The sequence below is a fragment of the Bradysia coprophila genome, unplaced genomic scaffold, assembly GCF_014529535.1.
Source record: "Bradysia coprophila strain Holo2 unplaced genomic scaffold, BU_Bcop_v1 contig_494, whole genome shotgun sequence".
Classification (NCBI taxonomy): domain Eukaryota; kingdom Metazoa; phylum Arthropoda; class Insecta; order Diptera; family Sciaridae; genus Bradysia; species Bradysia coprophila.
This window is the reverse complement of record NW_023503746.1, coordinates 1,037,070-1,055,317: the sequence shown is the minus strand read 5'-3', so window position 1 is coordinate 1,055,317 and position 18,248 is coordinate 1,037,070. Positions and strand designations below refer to the sequence as shown.

Genomic DNA, 18,248 nt, shown 5'->3' with positions numbered 1-18,248 from the left:
GATTTGATTTAATTAATCGATTGAAAGAACACACAGAACACTGTCGTTCCTGACGCCTCCCCGAGTGGGCTGTTTCCACATACAATTCACGGGAATTTTATGGAAGTGAACAAGCGAGTTTTGAGATCATCGAGACGAAAAGGAGTCTGTTTAGTCACATTAGGTATACAGCGACTTGGACAATTCATTTTCTTTTTGCCTTTTGTCAATGCGTTTCGACGTGACAGTGACCTAAAACTCGCCTTTTCATTGATTTTTCACGATGAACTTTTTGTGGATTTTTCACGTAGTACCCTTCCTTGAATAGGAATCAAGAATAGACTGTTATGATCAGAGCGAGAAAACCGAAGACTAGTTATTATAACTTGCCTTGGGGTACTTGTCAAAATATTTCTTTCTCTTTCATCATAACAATCTATGTGGAACCGTGGAAGTGTTTTCTGTATGAAGCATATAAAACAACATTACACCGTTCATAAATTACGCAACATTTTTTCAGTGCTTTCGTCAAAATTAAATCTTAAATAACTCGTGTATGTCACGCTCTGCGAAGACTTTTTGGAATTTGATAGCAGCACTGAGAAAACGTTACGTAAATTATGAACGATCCCCAGAGTAGAATAGACTCGGGTAAATGTTGCCACGCAGTAAAGTTAATGTCGACGAAATTCAGATAAATGACAGCTTGTAAATTGTGGTAAAAATCGAGGAAACTAATTCTGGGTAAATGCCTACAGTTAGAGGCAGTGAAAGTTCAACATAAATTTGCTTCAGCTGTTTTTCAGCTGATCACGCACTCGCCTGGTAGTGGTAAAATCCTATGAAGGCCTATAAACAGTTTTGATTGTTTGTGTGGAATCCACCATTTGTTTCTATGTAACACTCACTCATATGATATTCTAATGGTCCGTTGCCTATTCGCAACGTTAGTAAGGGGTCATTCATAAATGACGTCCGGTGCTGAGGGGGGGGAGGGGTCTTCAAAAACCGGACGCTTTTGGACGGGGGGGGGGGGAGAGGGGGGTGTCGAAAGCAGTTGGACGTCCGATGAAAAATCAGCGTTTCATTATTAAACTTTCTTTGTCAGTGTAAAAACATGTAACGTGTAGCCACCTGGTAATTTCTATAACAGTGTCACCTTTGCCTAATGAAAAGCATGAACTTCGTGACAGCTGCCAAGTGAAATTTTCTTGGTAAAAATGTCCACGATATTAATGATGGTGAATACTTATCCATGTATCGTGAACGTTTGCATTTTTAGTGAAAGCTGCTTTTCTCTGTTGCTTATTCGAATGTACTGGAGTGAATACTTTTTAACCAAAGGATTTGTTCAATTTTGACTACCCCCTTCAGCACCGGACGTCATTTATGAATGACCCCTAAATCAGAAAATGAATGATAACCCATCCAAGCCGCTTTAGCTTTAGCTCAAACGCAGTTTTTTAAATAATTATCAGAAACGGACGTCATATTTAAGGGGGGTTACTGAAATCAGACGCAATTGGACGAGGGGGTAGGGGGGTGTCAAAATGGCCAAAAGTGATGGACGTCATTTATGAATGACCCCTAATATCGAATGTCCTAAAAGATCACTGTGGATCAGCTGAAAAACAGTTGAAGCAAATTCATGCTGAACTTTCACTGCCTCTAACTGTAGCTATAGGTCTATGCAAACAAAATAGTGATAAAAACGAGTAAGTGGGAGTGTGGATAGATACAAGACTTTCCTGAATTGTTTTTACCCCTCGGCAATAGTTGATTGTCTATTTTTGTTTACAATGTCGATTACCGTCAGTAAACGATTGAAAACTATCTGTCGGTATATTTAAGAAACAAATACCCGAAAAAAGAGACGTAATCTTTTCGGTATGAAGTGTGAAACATGTAAATTACACGTCCATAAAATACACATGTTCACCTACTTGATACGATAATAAAACATTCGAAAATTATTTTATTACTTTCTTCCTCCTTGCGTTGCATGTGTTTTTTTCATATTTTCTTTGTAAACGAAATAAAATCACTGGGTTGCAAGCAACGGACCATGAAGGAACGAATACATTTTGAATGGGACTGATTAAAAATCCGGTTTAGGTATAGTAATCATAAGAACGACTGAAGCATTTTGAAAGTGTATCTTTGAATAAATAACCACCAACTACGTCCCGCCAATTTTTATACACAAATTGAAATTAGCATTTGTTTTACTAACTAGCTCAGAAAAGGCGTCTCGAATGCGAGGTTTCTAAGCTTTTCATGTGAAATGTGAAAATGTTGCATGAGTAGGCAGACGTTTGTGGACGGATTCGAGAAATAAATCATCAAGTTGAGAGCTCAGACATAGAAGAATTATTTTCGAAATGTTAAGAGAAAATTATGTCTGTTTTAATGGAACTGGAATGTAATTATAAACTCAAGTGCCTCATATATATATAAATTGTCACATCGTCGCACATATAAATATACATTGCTCGACTATCAACAAAGATGAATCGTAAAGGCTGTTGACACAAGTGGGCTGAAAATGTTCTTCAATATTACCGATATTACCGGTCGCGAAATTCAAATAAATTTTCTATCAATTGACAATGTATTGACAGGGATGTTGTGCACAAATTTAATCGATAACACAAAGTTTCCGATTATTTGCGTCGTACACAACGACTGTGTAGGATAATGATTTTGGAATGAGAGAAACAAACATTTTTAGAGTGGCATGATTTCATCAGTCGGTAACGACTTCAGAACAGACGAAAACCAATTTAAAGCCGGTTTTGTTTTAAGCAACGTCGCGTCGCTATAAAATCGTAAGCAATTTCGTACCGTGTAGACATGATTGGTATGCATTTCTTGATGCACCGACTTCAAATTATTTATTTTTTTTTTTGTTAAATTTAATTTCTAATTTCCAGTCAAGAAACACACGAAGAACAGAGACTGGTATACCCGGTAAACAATGACTCAATTTCCAACGTAGATTTACACCGAGGCATTTCATTCTTTTTCAATGATTCAACACTTTTCAACGTGAATGTTTAACATTTCGTTTGAGCATTAAAGAAAGAAATGGGGGGCAATAAAGAACTCTGCACCAACGAACTCTTATTTACCGAATTTCTCTAAACTTAATTGCCAGAATTTATAAATTATGTAAACACGATGCGAATTAGATTGCGAAAAAGAAAAATGCTAAAAATAGCCCATCAACAATGTACACACCGACGAGTTGGGTAATATGGATGAATTAGGTAAAAAAGTGAAATAATCAACATTGACTCACCTGCAATCCGTAAAACAGCCCGGTCAGCTGGATCCAATTGAAGAATGCTCAACGGCTTATCCTTTGCCCATTCCGCTAAGCTTTCACGATCCATCATATTGCACCGCTCGGGTTGAAAATTATGTACAATTTAACATCAAAATATCACAAATGCGGAAAAGTTTCATTTTAAACGAAAACTTTTTTGTTTCCTACCACGATTGCATAATGTTTCGAGTCCCGCACTGTACGCCCCACGTTATCTTTTGCAATAAAGCCAAAAGTCTTATCAGCGCGATATTCGTGCAATAAATAGCTCATTACGAATTGAACACATTTGCATTTTTTGTGATTGTGTCTCAGTGCACTGCACAATTGGTATGAACGACAAGAGAGGCCAACGAACGACAGCACTGTGTGCAAGAGTAACACAATATATAATCTGCACTGCGGATAATGGTTGTTGGTTTATCAGAAGCAATTTTCGAATGCTAATCACTTGACACTGTTTTTCTTCTTCTTTTTTCTATTTTCAATTAAACTTAACACCAGTGTCTGTATCTGCTGTAATGTACAACTCGTTACGACTAAATTATCGTTTGCTTTAAATATTCACACAATCACTTAATTTAAACTTTAATTATGCGTTGAAACCTTATTAACCGTTCAGTGGTGTTGGTAAACACAAGGCGATCTGCGATACAAAAAAAAATATTTTTAAATAAAACACAAAATCCATATTTTTCATCGTTAAATTTTGCGTTGAATGTCGCTATATCCGACGACTTTATCACAAATTTTTTGTGTTAATTTCTTATAAGAATCGAATTAACCTTTGTGCACATTGTTGACGACACAACAAAGTTACACTCTTTCATTCATAAACCCTTCGAACTATTGTGATTACACAACTCTTTTCTTTTCCAAATTCCCTGCTATATACTACGACGATATTCTGTTTCAGTATAGAAACGTAATAGACCGGCTTCAACAGAACACTGTTGTGCCGCATCTTAGCTGTGTGATATCAACTCACTATTTGTAAAAATGGTTTAAACCTTGATTAACGAACGACGACGCGAATGAGAGAATATTATAGTTGTAGTACACACCGTACGTGTATATCACTACATGAAACGAAACTCAGAAAAGGGATCTCTGTATGCAATTAAAAAGCAAGAACTTTTATAAATATCAATGTTGAAGAGTCATCGTGCGACCCGAGCCGAGTTACAGTTTTTTTTTTAAATCGGAATTGTGTACGGAGAATTTTCTATCTGCGATTGTGGTCGTAACTTTGAGAGTATGGATCGAATGAACATACAGTCGTGATTAGGTTGTGATGCATTTAGTGCAACGTTACAGCTGATAGAAATTGGATTGGTATACCCATTAAGAATGGGAGTGAGAGGAATAAGAATGTGTGTGCTTAACCATGGGCTCTGATTTGGCGTGAATTGTATATTATTCAATTGAATTTATAAATTCACTCAGGTGCATATGCAGTGAGCAGATAGCTAAGACCATTTTTATTAATGTCTTGGAAGTGTTGGTATAAATTGTTTTTATTACAATTTCAATGTTAAGTTGAATTATAAATGCTGTATCTCACCCGTTTCTCAATATTTCACAGAATATCGAGCAATATTGATTATAATGCTGACGGATATATATTTAGATACGCCAGACGGGCAAGGTTACTAACTTGGTTTCGATAGATAGTTGTTTATGATAGAGACGGTTTTAAGTGTTTAGATTTTGAAAAGAAAAAGTAAAAATAAAAATTCAAGAGAAAAACAACGAACTGCATAATGTCCTTTGTGTTGGTCTAGGCTGCTTAGTTGTCTGGTGTGTGTCTATTCTTGACACATTTTTTTTTTGTTTTGTTTGTCAATGAACAGACTTGATTGATTAATAATTAATTTTCTAACTATGAAGTGTATGTACCAATGAATAGGGTTGACTAAGAGATCGATTACAGATATTATGAGAATCGAACTATTGAATAATGTGTTCCTGTCCTAGGATCTGATTGCCTGCCTGGAGTGGTTCTTGTAAGGAGAATTGGTGTAGATGAATATATGAAAAATAAGGGTCACGACCTGGAACTGAGTTCCGTGGTCAGCAACGAACACACACTTGAACTGACAAATCTAAATGCAGTAATAATTTTTTTTAAATTAATTTGATCACCCAAAGTAATGTTTTTCCGTAATACCGGTAATTTTCCTACAGTAACCGATGATCACTGTAACATAACCGCACAAAAGAAAAGTCACGAAAATTACCCCAACAAAAAACAAAAACAGAGAGAAACGGAAAATATCGATTTTTACACACCCTTTCGTCATTCAATAACCGCTTTCAATGAAAATTCATATCACACATCGAAATATCTGTAAAAATAATCACCATTGTGCCTTACAACTATTAAATTTATTATGGTTGCCAAATGAAACGTACCAATTGATTACAATTAATCAGATTTTTTAATCGAAGTTCATGTGATACACTGATAACCGTATGGTGTAGATATTTTTTGGGATTTTTTATTTTTTTTTTTCAAATTTGGTATATAATTCACATATTTTGTTCAAGCGTATGAGCTAGAAATGACCAATCATCGTTTGAGCACTTAATTAAAAACGATATTCGAATTTAAATATCGTAAAAAATAAAAAAATTATTTATTTTCGTTACACCGAATCGCACAAGGTATTTATCTAAGGCGTCGCAACGTTATGACTATCCGAGAGAGAATTTTATTTTGTTATACACTCCGAGCGAAGCCATGTAGTTTCAATAGTCGCGTAGTTTTTGACAGATTAAAGAGAATGTTTCAAATTGACGTGGGAGATCGAAATTTGTTCTGTTTTATTCAGAACGCAATAGATTTGTTCAAGGCCATACGAGGCCATACTAATTGTCAAATTAATGTCGTAATATGACATTGTCATATCCATAGAGACATAACCTCATCAATATTTATATCAAAACCGATCTCTGTGGAAATCGTGTTCGGTGGGTCAGTGAAAATTTGTGTTTACAGTTGTTTGGATCAAATCCGTGCCAATTTCTTTTGATAATTGCGAAATTTTAGGTATTAATTAAGTGATCTAAACCAAGTTTCTGAAAGGGCAGGATAAGACACTTCTGAGTTGATCACGAAGGCGGTGACACACAAATTTTGACACAAGTCACAATTTTTTTTCTTCATGTTGACATTTGAAACAATCTGTAATGAGTGTGTTCAACAAAATGTATCTACTTGTCAAAATTTGTGTGTCACACGCTTTCGTAGGTGTCTTAACATGTTCTTTCAGAACCTTGATCTATCTATACCTTTCACAACTGCTCAAATTTGTTCGAGAGCGGTCGTGTTATAATCCACTTACTCCGTTTAAAAACCAGTTGATCCGATTGTTTAAATGACTTCAACAAAATCCGCGGTGAATCAAAAAGAATTTTTGAGAGTGAACTGTCAATTAAACGGAGGCAAAATTAAATGGTGGTCACCGGGAAAAATATGGAGCCACACTAAGGGCCGATTGATTCGCAGTCACCCTTTACATTCTATGAGAGATATTGATAGGGAGAGTTTGCTGCCAGTAACATTATAGTAGAGTTGCACTCTTAAAAAGTCGTCGTGATTAAGGCTGTAAGGTCATGCAGATACAGACACGCGGGTGACTCATTACAGCCTATGATAACATGGCGAATTTAAATTGACCTCCGTTGAAGGTCGCCGTGAAGATGTGGTGAATTTATTTATATGTAAAATCATCAGAAGTGGTGTATTCTCGCGTATCTGATAAAATTGAGATCTGATTTGCGTGAAAGTTTATAGCCTTGTTTGTGATTGTGCTGCAATTATTTGTCTCCCATTAACACGTTCTTCTTACACATATCTTAACTAGTTGACCTTTTACTTTTTGAGCGATGTATTTTCGTAGATTCTCGTATTTCATAAGTTTCAACATGAATAAATAGTTGTGGGAAAATGCTTTATCTATCGAAGATAATCAAATTTATCAAACAGAAACGTAATAAATATTATGCACCTAATGTCCAACCAAATGATCATTTTGACGAGTTGGTGATTATGACCTAAGACGAAGGCGCGGATCGAAATACAACTCGTCAGAATAAACATTTGGGCATTGGTGAATATCATTTTTTATGTGTCGATAAACCCAAACTCAACAAAGCAAGAAATAATAAACAGCCCAATCTTCCCTAGACTCACAACGCGTTCGTTACGCATATTGTCGCCGAATGAAATATTTCTACCTGTCAAAATAATACGGCTTTGCAATTGACATTAGAAAGTACGTAACCCAAAAACTGTCAATGCTGTCAAAAAAAGTAAAGAACTGTCGTCCAGTCATAAAAAAAATTTGAACTGCGGTGTTTATTAAATTAATTTTTTGTTTCTATCGTCTCTGCACAATTACGTAAAGTTTAAGGAACAGATTCCAGTCTGCACAATACTACAGTGATGCAGTTGTAGTTTCAAATGTTTCTCAAAAATATATTGAACTTACAGTTCGCACTAAGTTTGTTATTGGGATCGATATGTGTGTTTGGGGATTTTGTTGTGGAATTATTCCAAAGTACTCGAGTTTTGCGGGCATTCTTCGATAATTTAACGCATGGAGCTGTGGGGAGGTATGGCGCTGTTCAATTGAAACATTCGGCAACTCAGATTTCAATTTCCATAAATTCTTACAGTTTGGCTGCCTTCATCATTGTTAATGAGTTCCGAGATAAGATAACCGTGACGGAGCATACGTTGCTGATATTAATGTGCTTTATTGTTGCATCAGTAATTGACGCTGATCATTTCATACACGCAAAATCGTTCAGTCTGAAGGTTAGTAATTTCAATACAGTTAGAGGAAGTGAAATTTTAGCATGAATTTGCTTGAGGTGTTTTTTAGTTGATTGTATGGATCAGCTGAAAAAAGATGAAGCAAATTCATGCTGAAATTTAACTGCCTCTGACTGTACAATCTAATTGTTTTAAAACAAAATGGAACTATATCGTCACGTTCAATCAAAATAATTAGGCAGCAACAACATTATCGGCCCGTGCATTTCTACACTGTTCAACAATAACTATCGGCCTATTTGTACTGTTCTTAATTGGGACATGTTATCGATCGCTGCTGCTCAACTTAATCAACGCAATGCTAATCAATGCATTTGTGACACATCAAACGAGAGACGCGGCTAGAAGAGGCTTCTGGTTCTGGCCAATCGGTCACACACCACCGTGTCCATACTATGCCTACATACTGATAACGATGTGCACTCCTCATGCACTGATTTATTTACTGAAATTCTTCCGAAATCGTTCGGATAATCGAAATAAACTTTTGATCAATGTGTAGTCGTTGTAACAGAGGCAGTATTGTTTTGGAGGGTCAACGGACTCTGACAATCCTAATAAGCCGATAAAATTACTTCTGTGTGTGTGCAATAATTAGATACGAATTGAGATGATAATGCAGACGTAGTGACAGAGAGTGGCGATTTACGCTTACGTAGGATCAGATGCCGTAATGGAATTATGACTTTTTTATAGTGGAACTGGCAAGATATCAGCAATGGTTCGACATAATTGTTTACTTACCAAAGGGGTCACGATTTGTTGGATGGGAAAGCCATATCATTGAATTAATGAGCTTTAATATAGTGAAGGAAATTATGGACGTGAACAGACTGTTCAAACATTTCATGCAGACGAATGTTATCGCCAAAGAAGAAGAAGAAAAAAAAACAATTTTTTATTGACATACCAATTCCGTTGCCAAGAATATTTGCTCAAACATTTCAACATTAATGTAAATGCAGGTCTATTACACTGCAATGAAAAATTAAATTCGCATTCCACAGCAGAGTTAAGTATGTCAATTGTTATAGACAATATGTCGCCCGAATATATTTGTGGTGATTTGTTAGGGCGATTAGGATTTTTTGAATGACGCATTCATCATTTTAAATTGCTTGCTCGCTTTTATACCACGAACCTTGGCGAACGATAATTCTGACGCATGATGATGTCTGTGTAGGATCATATCATAGATGTAACTTATTGTTACCGGGACAATTCATTTTACCGGTGTATTGAGACACAACGAAACAATTAAAACGAAAATCAATTATGTCGGACCATTGGTTTCAGAAGAAAATTGATCGTCTCATTCCACACCTATATCAGTAATAGTCATTTACATAACGAGATACGAAAAGTTAAACATCTTTCGAGTGATGAATTTAAATGTTTCGAGGCGAAGCCGAGGTCAACTAGCCCTTGAAAACGTGAATTTTCATTTCTGTCTCGAGTTATGTAAAGCTGCAGGTGTCGAAAGCAGTGCTTGAATCGTGAACAGTACAGTTTTCGATGCATGTCGCATGTGTAGATAAAATTGACCTGCGTGTTCCCATATAATGTTCCTAATAACAAGAAACGAAAATGTACCAGTATTACAACCCTTCGACCAGACCGGTAGAGAGTGTTTTTAAAGACGAGTGTAACTTTTGGCCAATTTAGTTTTGTAAGAAGTGTGTGGTTGGAACCAGTAATCTATTCGCAAATTTAGGATAATAAGAAGAGAATCATCGACCGTTTTTTATAGAAACCAAAAAAAAAAATTCCGTGGAATTGTGGAATTGTAAGTAGCTCAAAATGTGCTAATAAAAGGAAATTTTCTAAAATTTAGATTGGTGTTTCGATTACGAAGTGACGGCGCTAGATGAAGCCAATGAATAGAAAATGGAATTCCTGGTATCGAGAAGGGTTCTTGCTTCTTCTTTCTACACCTGACATTCTTCCTTGTCTATGAAACTGCTTTTCAAAATAACCGAAGAAATCTTGAAGATGTAGATGACAAATATGAACCCGACGCAGATGAAAATAACACAAATGAAAGGATGGATTCAGCGGTTGAAATAAAATTGGTGTCCAGTGTCCAGGCGGAAGTAATTTTCCGATCTTACAAAATGTTTCATGCAAAGGGCGCATTGATGGTTGTAAATGATATGACTGTCAGCGCGTGTGCAAATAATGTTTTTTCCCCGATATCCAAAATCGGATTTCCCGAATTTACCGGTATCCTTAAAATTAAGCTAGATTCCCCGATATAAAAGTTCTGATTTCCCGGTAAACATTTTCTCATTTCCCGGTAAATGTAAAATTTTTTATTTTTTTTTTCAATTAAGTTTGATCAAGTACTGTCACGTCGTGACAAACATGAATTATGTTATAAAACGTCGAAAGCCAAAGTCTCGCATTCCAAATGTTTTCTTTATTTATTTATGTCAGATTTATAATATTTTTCGTTTCATACTCTCAGCTATTGTAGTGCCTGCCTAATGATTCCAGCTGCATAGGCCCGTGACATTTGAGAAAATACTGAATGGTCGTGAGCGGAGCGAGCGAAAAATTGTAGCGATTTATACTTTGAAAATATTCTATTCTCTGACTATAACCCTATATTTATGACGGTGACGGGAAAAATCTCCGTGTGTATTATCGTTGCAGCGGCAGTGATATTATCGTCCGGAAAACGATATTATTGTCGTCTGATACGATAATATCGTATCAAAAACAATAATATCGTTTCAATCGGCGATAATATCGTTTCACGGGTGATATTATCACTGCAGAAACGATAATATCGTTGCATAAAACGATATTATCGTCGCAAAAACAATAATATCGTTTCAATCGGCGATAATATTGTTTCATGGACGATAATATCGTTTCACTGGTGATATTATCACTGCAGCAACGATAATATTGTTGCATGAAACGATATTATCGTCGCAAAAACAATAATTTCGTTTCAATCGGCGATAATATCGTTTCAAGGACGATAATATCGTTTCACAGGTGATATTATCACTGCAGAAACGATAATATTGTTGCATGAAACGATATTATCGTCGCAAAAACAATAATATCGTTTCGATCGGCGATAATATCGTTTCATGGGCGATAATATCGTTGCACGGACGATAATATTGTTACAGAAAACGATATTATCGTCCGGAAAACGATATTATTGTCGTATAATACGATATTATCGTCGCTCGGACGATAATATTGTTTCACGGGTGATAATATCATATCAGAAATGATAATATCGTTTACTGTATGATAATATCGTTTCACTGGTGATATTATCACTGCAGAAACGATAATATTGTTGCATGAAACGATATTATCGTCGCAAGAACAATAATATCGTTTCAATCGACGATAATATCGTTTCATGGGCGATAATAACGTTGCACGGACGATATTATTGTCGATTAGTCTAGTCGATCAAACGTTCTAAAATTTAGGTGTTAATTTTTTTTTCTCGTATTGTCTAATAATTAGTCTGTGTAATTCATTGCACATAAAAAGCGTTTTAACACGCCGAGCGATCCGGCCCATTGCCCCGGAGCTAAGCGGAGGGCCGCAATGCGAGCCGGGCGCCGGAACGGTGTTGGTAACTTAGGTGTTAATTTTTTCTCTCTCGCATCGTCTAATAATTAGTCTGTGTAACTTTTATATAAAATATTTAAATTTACAGAAGCAAATTATAGACGGCAACTGAATTCACCCTTCAATTAGAAAGGTGTTTGGTTTGCCATAGAAAGATAAAAGATGGGTTCTGGAGATATTATAACTAGAAATGGAAATAACAAATGAATGGAATTTTCAATAATTTTTAGTGAATAATTTAACTGGACTACTGGACTACGTATAACGATAATATCGTTTCATGGGCGATAATATCGTTGCAGGGACGATAATATTGTTACAGAAAACGATATTATCGTCCGGAAAAAGATATTATTGTCTTCTAATATGGTATTATCGTCGCTCGGACGATAATATTGTTTCACGGGTGATAATATAATATCAGAAATGATAATATTGTTTCTTGGACGATAATATCGTTTCACGGGTGATATTATCACTGTGATAATATTGTTGCATGAAACGATATTATCGTCGCAAAAACAATAATATCGTTTCAATCGGCGATAATATCGTTTCATGGGCGATAATATCGTTGTAGGGACGATAATATTGTTGCAGAAAACAATATTATCGTGCGGAAAACGATATTATTGTCGTCTAATACGATATTATCGTCGCTCGGACGATAATATCGTTTCATGTGCGATAATATTGTTGCACGGATGATAATATTGTTACAGAAAACGATATTATCGTCCGGAAAACGATAATATTGTCATCAAATATGATATTATCGTCGCTCGGACGATAATATCGTTGCACTGACGATAATATTGTTACATAAAACGATATTATTGTCCGGAAAACGATATTATTGTCGTCTAATACGATATTATCGTCGCTCGGACGATAATATTGTTACAGAAAACGATAATATCGTCACAGCGACGATATTATCGTTTCAAAAACGATATTATCGTCCCCGACGATAATACACTCGGAGATTTTTCCCTAGCCCATTTATGACGTTCAGCGTATGTAATTTTTGATAAGGTAGTAATTGATCGTGAGCGGAGCGAATTTTTCAATTTTCTATTTTGTACATTCTATTTCGGAGTTCTCGGTGATATATTTGTCAGGACTCAGCGCGTGTGAAATTTGAGAAGAAAGGGAACAATCGCGAGCGAGGTGAGTGAGAAAATTTTGCGATCTTATAATTTCAAAACATTCTATTTCTGACTTCTCAGCCATTTCGATTTGATTTCCCGTTTTAATCGATTTCCTGTTTTTTTTTCCCTGTAAGTTTGATTTCTCGTCTATTTTGATGGCCCGTTTTTATCGACTTCCCTTTTTTTTCGATTTCCTGTTTTTTCGATTTCCCGTCTATTGCGATTTCCCGGTGAGTTCGATTTCCCGGTCAGTAGGATTTCCCATCAATTACGATTTCCCGTCAATTTCGATTTCCCGGTGAGTTCGATTTCTCGGTCAGTATGATTTCCCATCAATTTCGATTTCCCGGTGAATTCAATTTCCCGGTGAATTCAATTTCCCGGTGAGTTCGATTTCCCGGTGAGTTGAATTTCCCGGTGAGTTCAATTTCTCTGTCAGTATGATTTACCATCAATTTCAATTACCCCTGGCTTCCCGATTCACGGTAAAATCTTCTTTTGGTGGATTTCCCGGTATCCCGGTTTTCAGCCAAAAAATTTCTCGGTATCCCGGATACCAAGGATACACATTATTTGCACACGCGTGTCAGTCGGTGCCAGTGACTTTGCGTCGCATATGTAATAACGTCAAGACTATCCGTAAGACTAAAACTGAACATTTGTAACCCGAATGCCAACAGTCTCACAGATAGCCTCTACGGTAGCAGAGGCATGCAAAGGAAATCCAAGCCGGACATGGAAATAATGTTGTCTTTCCAGTAACCGAAACCGAGTCAAAATTTCCCGGTAACCAAAAACTTAAAACTAAAAATTTTCTCGGTAACTAGGTCCAGGAAAACGCATTATTGCCATGTTGGATCCAAGCCATCGATACAACCATTGGGCCGTTAAACACGAACTGGTGACACGGAACTAAGCCCAATGAAAGCACTTCGAACTAATTCCTCGGAGTACAAAATCGTACGTGGGATATCTCGTGACTATTCGATCAGGTAAAGAATTGACTGACTGACATAGTGACCTAGTTTGTACAACGTTTATTTTCGACTTACACTCAGAGTGCGCTTAAAGCTACGCCATAACGTTTATCAATGAACTAACTAATCGATTCGCCGGAACGTTCTATGTTGCCTTTCGTTCTCTACTTCGCGGGGCTGCTGTAGAGCGCAACACTTTTTTCAACGTATCGTCGCGTTGCTGTAACTTTCTCGTGAGTTTTTCGATTTCGCCCAGATACTTTAGATGGACACTCTGTACATGATTCTCCTTTTGCTGCAGCAGCGTTTCGACTTGTTTCAGGTCACTCCAAGTATTCTATAATGTGGTTCAGAGGCAAAGTTTTTCAAAAACGAAATTAATTTCTCGTGGAATTCCAATGTACCTTCACGCGACGTTGACTGCCTTCCATTGTTCTATGCAAGGAATTTGCGTTCTTGAGTCGACTTTTGAATGATTCCCTCGATAGTCTTACCCTGGCTAAACTTTCCCGTAGCTGAGTGTTTTTGTTGAGAAGCTCACTGTGTGACGAATTAGGCAATAGTTAGATATGTCGATAGCATGAGAGTATGAACAAGTTGATCTGATGACGGGATGTACTTACTCGTTTTGTTCTTCTAATGATTTAGCATGTTTCTTTAGCGTGTCGTTTTCATTGTTCGCCTGCGAACACTTTGTTTCCACGTCTCTCAGGCTATTTGTCAACGATTCTATCGTTGAATTCAGTTTGGTTTTCTCACTGTCGTACTGACTGCTCAGCTCCTGGAACAGTCTGAAACAATTTTTTTTTCGATCACAAAATTGCCACTCTCATGAGACTAATCGAAACCAACTTTTGCATCTCCTTCAAACTTTCGGCTAACACTTCCGACGGACACTGCTGAACGCCACGTAACGCCGTTAGTTCGCCTTTAGCTCGCGAGTAGGCCTCTTGTAGCCGTTCCAAATCCAAGTTCTGCGACTGAAACTTTTGCTCGTAGCACTTCAAAACTTCGACCAGTTTCTCTTTGGTAATGTCAGCCCGTTTCGATTGCACTTCCGCTTTATTACGGAACAGGTCCAATTGAGCTTGAAGTCGCGTTTTATCGCTTGCCCACACTTCGTTGTCCTGTTTCGAAGCTTTGAGCTCCGTTTGCAATTGGTCGTTCTCGGCCACCACATCTTTTAGCTTTCCGGTGAAATGATTGAGATCGTTTTCGTACTGCTGCACCAAACTGTTCTTCTCCTTGATGATTTCACTGTAAGCGTTCAACAGGGGACCCAAGGTGTGCGCCTTTACCGAACCCCAGTGTAAGTGTTGCTCATCGCTGGAATCGAAATTAATTTTTGGGTAATTTTGTTCCTGCTGATCGGTGCACTTTCTGAGTTCATCTTGGTGTCGTTCGAGCTGGACGTTTAGTCGATAGATTAGAGTTTTCATCATCCTCACATCGTCACGAAGTTCATCGTTTTCTTTGCGCAACAGTAGAGTGCTTTCTCTAAGTCTGTTCTCGTTGTTTAATAACTCCTTGCACAGATCGCACTCTTTCGATTTTAATTGATCATTTTCGGCTGCGAACTGTTCGTTGTTCGTGTGGAGAATCTGTAGGCGCTCCACCAACTTTTCAATTTGTTCGTCTTTTTCCTGCAACTGAAAACAGGAAACAATTGGATGATGGGAACGTTACAATTTAGTCTCGCGACAAAGCTGTTCTTACCCTCAATTTGAAATTCCTTTTGAATTTCTTGTCGTCGACCTTCTCCGAATCGCTCTCTTTGTTCGTCACATTTTTCACACTCAAATTGTCCGTAAATGTCTTGTAAATCAATTCATTTTTCTCGTTCTTGGTCTTCAACGATTTTTCCAAGTGACTTTCCAGTTCGGATGCTATCTCATACAGTGGCTCGATATTCTTCCGTACAGGAAGTTTTGAAGTCATCGTTCCAGGTGTTTCAATGAACGAATCGATTGTTTTGGTTTAAATTGGGTCACAGTCTCATTCACTGTTCATTTCATTGATAAACGCACAATAGTCGTACTACGTTGCCATTCAATAAACAACAATCGCCATTTGTAAACAAAACAATTATTATTCGGTTGTGTCTGTAGTGTTTTGATTGATGGGTGTTAGTTTCGAATGTTTGTCAGCTGGGAAATGAATTCGAACTTTTGAAAGAGTCACAGGAGCCACACAAGGAGGAAAAAGGTACTTTCATGGAAGGGTGGAATGAAGCCGGTGGCCACGCTATTTTATTGTGATTAATATTTCCCAACAAAATCATAAATATTCGACCAACCACTGGTGGACATGCATCAAAAATATCATCTCCATCAACCGAATTTTGAAATTTATTCGAACACTACGACGGCAGCTCCGAGCACAGAAATTTGCGATGTTTCTTCTTTCCCTTCACCATAACCACATTATATTGACGTTTCGACACGGTATCGCGTTGAGTCTCATTTGTTTTGAAACACTTGAAGAGAGTGGACCTATATTGAAATATTCGCACACTCCATTCCGACCGAAAAGTAAAATCATGTCCGGAGTACTATTCGAAGATATATTCAATGTGAAAGACATGGACCCCGAAGGAAAGAAATTCGACAGAGTTAGCCGACTGCATTGCGAATCCGAATCGTTCAAAATGGACTTGATACTAGACATCAATTCGTGGGTATATCCAATGGAACTCGGCGACAAATTCAGATTGGTTCTAGCGACAACACTCAAAGAAGATGGATATCCAGGTTGGTTGTGATTATTTAACCTGTTGACGTTGAGAAACCAATGGTAATGTTCGTGCATTTTATCATCCAACAGACAGCGGCGAATACAATCCAGTCGACGAACCTTCCCGGGCTGACAGTTTTGAGTACGTTATGTATGGTAAAATCTATCGAATCGAAGGTGATGAGGCGGCCAATGAAGCGTCCAGTAGATTGTCTGCGTATGTGTCATATGGTGGCTTGCTAATGCGACTACAGGGCGATGCAAACAATTTACATGGATTCGAAGTGGACCAACACTTGTACCTATTGATGAAGAAATTAGCTTTCTAAGCCGCTGTTACCTTTTGGACAATTCATGAACTGGAAATTAAAACAATTTACTATACGATTCGAGCGCGTTTAGAATTATCCTTGCCATTACACTGGATTATTGTCGATCTACGAGATGGTAATTTTGTCATTTTGCGGTAGATTCTGAAAGAGTTCATTACGAAGGCAGTGGTTACCAAAGTTTCTAGTGGTGCACCGTCATGAAATTAGAAGAGAACTTTGTCTGTCTCTGGATAATATCCACAGAACCATTCAAATTTGGATGCCAATTGCCCCTTCGAAGGTGGCTTAACCTAACATAATAGTACATTTTCTACCTTGGTGTATATTTCGAGAATAACTTCGTATGTACAATTGTATATAACGAGCGCCAGCGAGTGTATATACAATTGTACATAAGAAGTGATTCGAGAAATATACACCAAGGTAGAACAATGTTTTATCTCCTGCAAGCTGATATTTCATACATTAGCGAAATAACCACAAAAATTTGGATTTAAAATTAATTAATTAAGCATGTTGTTTTAAAACGCATTCACAACAAAAAAAAACATCATACAGAGAATCCTTTATTTACTTACTCACACACATATACTATCCACCTCAACATTTCGTTCAAATCACATCATTCCGACTACTCTGATTATTTGATCGATGTAGAAGTGACTAACGAACCACTACCGACACCAATTGCATCGCGTTATGTGATTTGTTGGCGTAGTGGTCAGCGTGTTTGGTTGATATGCTGCTGGTCCCGTGTTCGCTTCCGCCGTTCGGCGATTTTTTTTTTTTTTCAAATATGTAGATGGAAAGTAAATTTACCCTAGGTGGGTTATGTGTGAATTATCCAATCGTATAGGCTGTGGTTATGTATGTGTTTGTGTTTATATGCAGAAACGCGTAATGTATGAAATATCAGCTTGCAGGAGATAAAATAGATTTATCAGTGATTTCTCTTCAGAAAGTAGTGAGCACAGCCTTGCTAGTCGATGTATTTTCTGTATGACTCCTATACCTCCTATACGAACATCAAGGTTCTGAACTTTAACTATAAATTCTATCACAAACTACATTTACTTCAAGAATCTTGTCGGTAATTTTAAGCATCCGAATTGTATTATTATCAGACATCACAGAAGTTGAAGATGAGGAAACTTTTTAATTTTCTAATATTATCGGTATTACCCAAGGTAGATATAATGTGTAAGGTAATGTCATTCAGACGCGCGGCCTAGCACATAAGTTCAATGACATCTTTTTTTCAAAATGGTTGACAATGACTTTTGCGTTATACATGACATT

General features: G+C 37.2%; 4 protein-coding genes across 14 annotated transcripts in view; 2 read left to right on the top strand and 2 right to left on the bottom strand.

Moving 5' to 3' along the window:
* LOC119082791 (microtubule-actin cross-linking factor 1) overlaps positions 1-5,971 on the bottom strand; it is a 150,483-nt gene extending 144,512 nt beyond the window's left edge. For 4 of the 10 annotated variants that reach the window (XM_037192426.1, XM_037192425.1, XM_037192428.1 and 1 more), the window contains exon 1: positions 3,281-3,377. In XM_037192426.1, the coding sequence (XP_037048321.1) occupies positions 3,281-3,377 (97 nt within the window). Of the gene's footprint in view, positions 1-3,280; positions 4,255-5,722 lie in introns of those variants that run through there. The other 6 variants (XM_037192405.1, XM_037192412.1, XM_037192406.1 and 3 more) reach the window with 5 other exon arrangements.
* A 1,657-nt stretch (positions 5,972-7,628) lies between these two features.
* LOC119082796 (transmembrane protein 267) lies at positions 7,629-9,025 on the top strand. The gene is made up of 3 exons (XM_037192443.1): positions 7,629-7,927; positions 7,991-8,132; positions 8,329-9,025. Exons 1-3 carry the CDS (start codon positions 7,776-7,778, stop codon positions 8,650-8,652), a joined length of 618 nt encoding a protein of 205 aa, XP_037048338.1. The 5' UTR covers positions 7,629-7,775; the 3' UTR covers positions 8,653-9,025.
* Positions 9,026-13,929: 4,904 nt separating this feature from the next.
* Positions 13,930-15,980, bottom strand: LOC119082821 (protein Cep89 homolog). Of its 2 annotated transcripts, none has more exons than XM_037192472.1 (5): positions 15,601-15,980; positions 14,737-15,533; positions 14,508-14,675; positions 14,289-14,424; positions 13,930-14,221 (listed from the first exon to the last, which is right to left on the bottom strand). In XM_037192472.1, exons 1-5 carry the CDS (start codon positions 15,820-15,822, stop codon positions 14,030-14,032), a joined length of 1,515 nt encoding a protein of 504 aa, XP_037048367.1. In that variant the 5' UTR covers positions 15,823-15,980; the 3' UTR covers positions 13,930-14,029. The 2 variants fall into 2 exon arrangements, with proteins under 2 accessions (XP_037048367.1, XP_037048368.1); XM_037192473.1 differs by having other exon boundaries at positions 14,737-15,527.
* A 343-nt stretch (positions 15,981-16,323) lies between these two features.
* Positions 16,324-17,004, top strand: LOC119082825 (DNA-directed RNA polymerases I, II, and III subunit RPABC3). Its single transcript, XM_037192476.1, has 2 exons — positions 16,324-16,634; positions 16,708-17,004. The coding sequence occupies exons 1-2, from the start codon at positions 16,424-16,426 to the stop codon at positions 16,944-16,946; spliced, it is 450 nt and encodes a 149-aa protein (XP_037048371.1). The 5' UTR covers positions 16,324-16,423; the 3' UTR covers positions 16,947-17,004.
* The last annotated feature ends 1,244 nt before the right edge of the window (positions 17,005-18,248 follow it).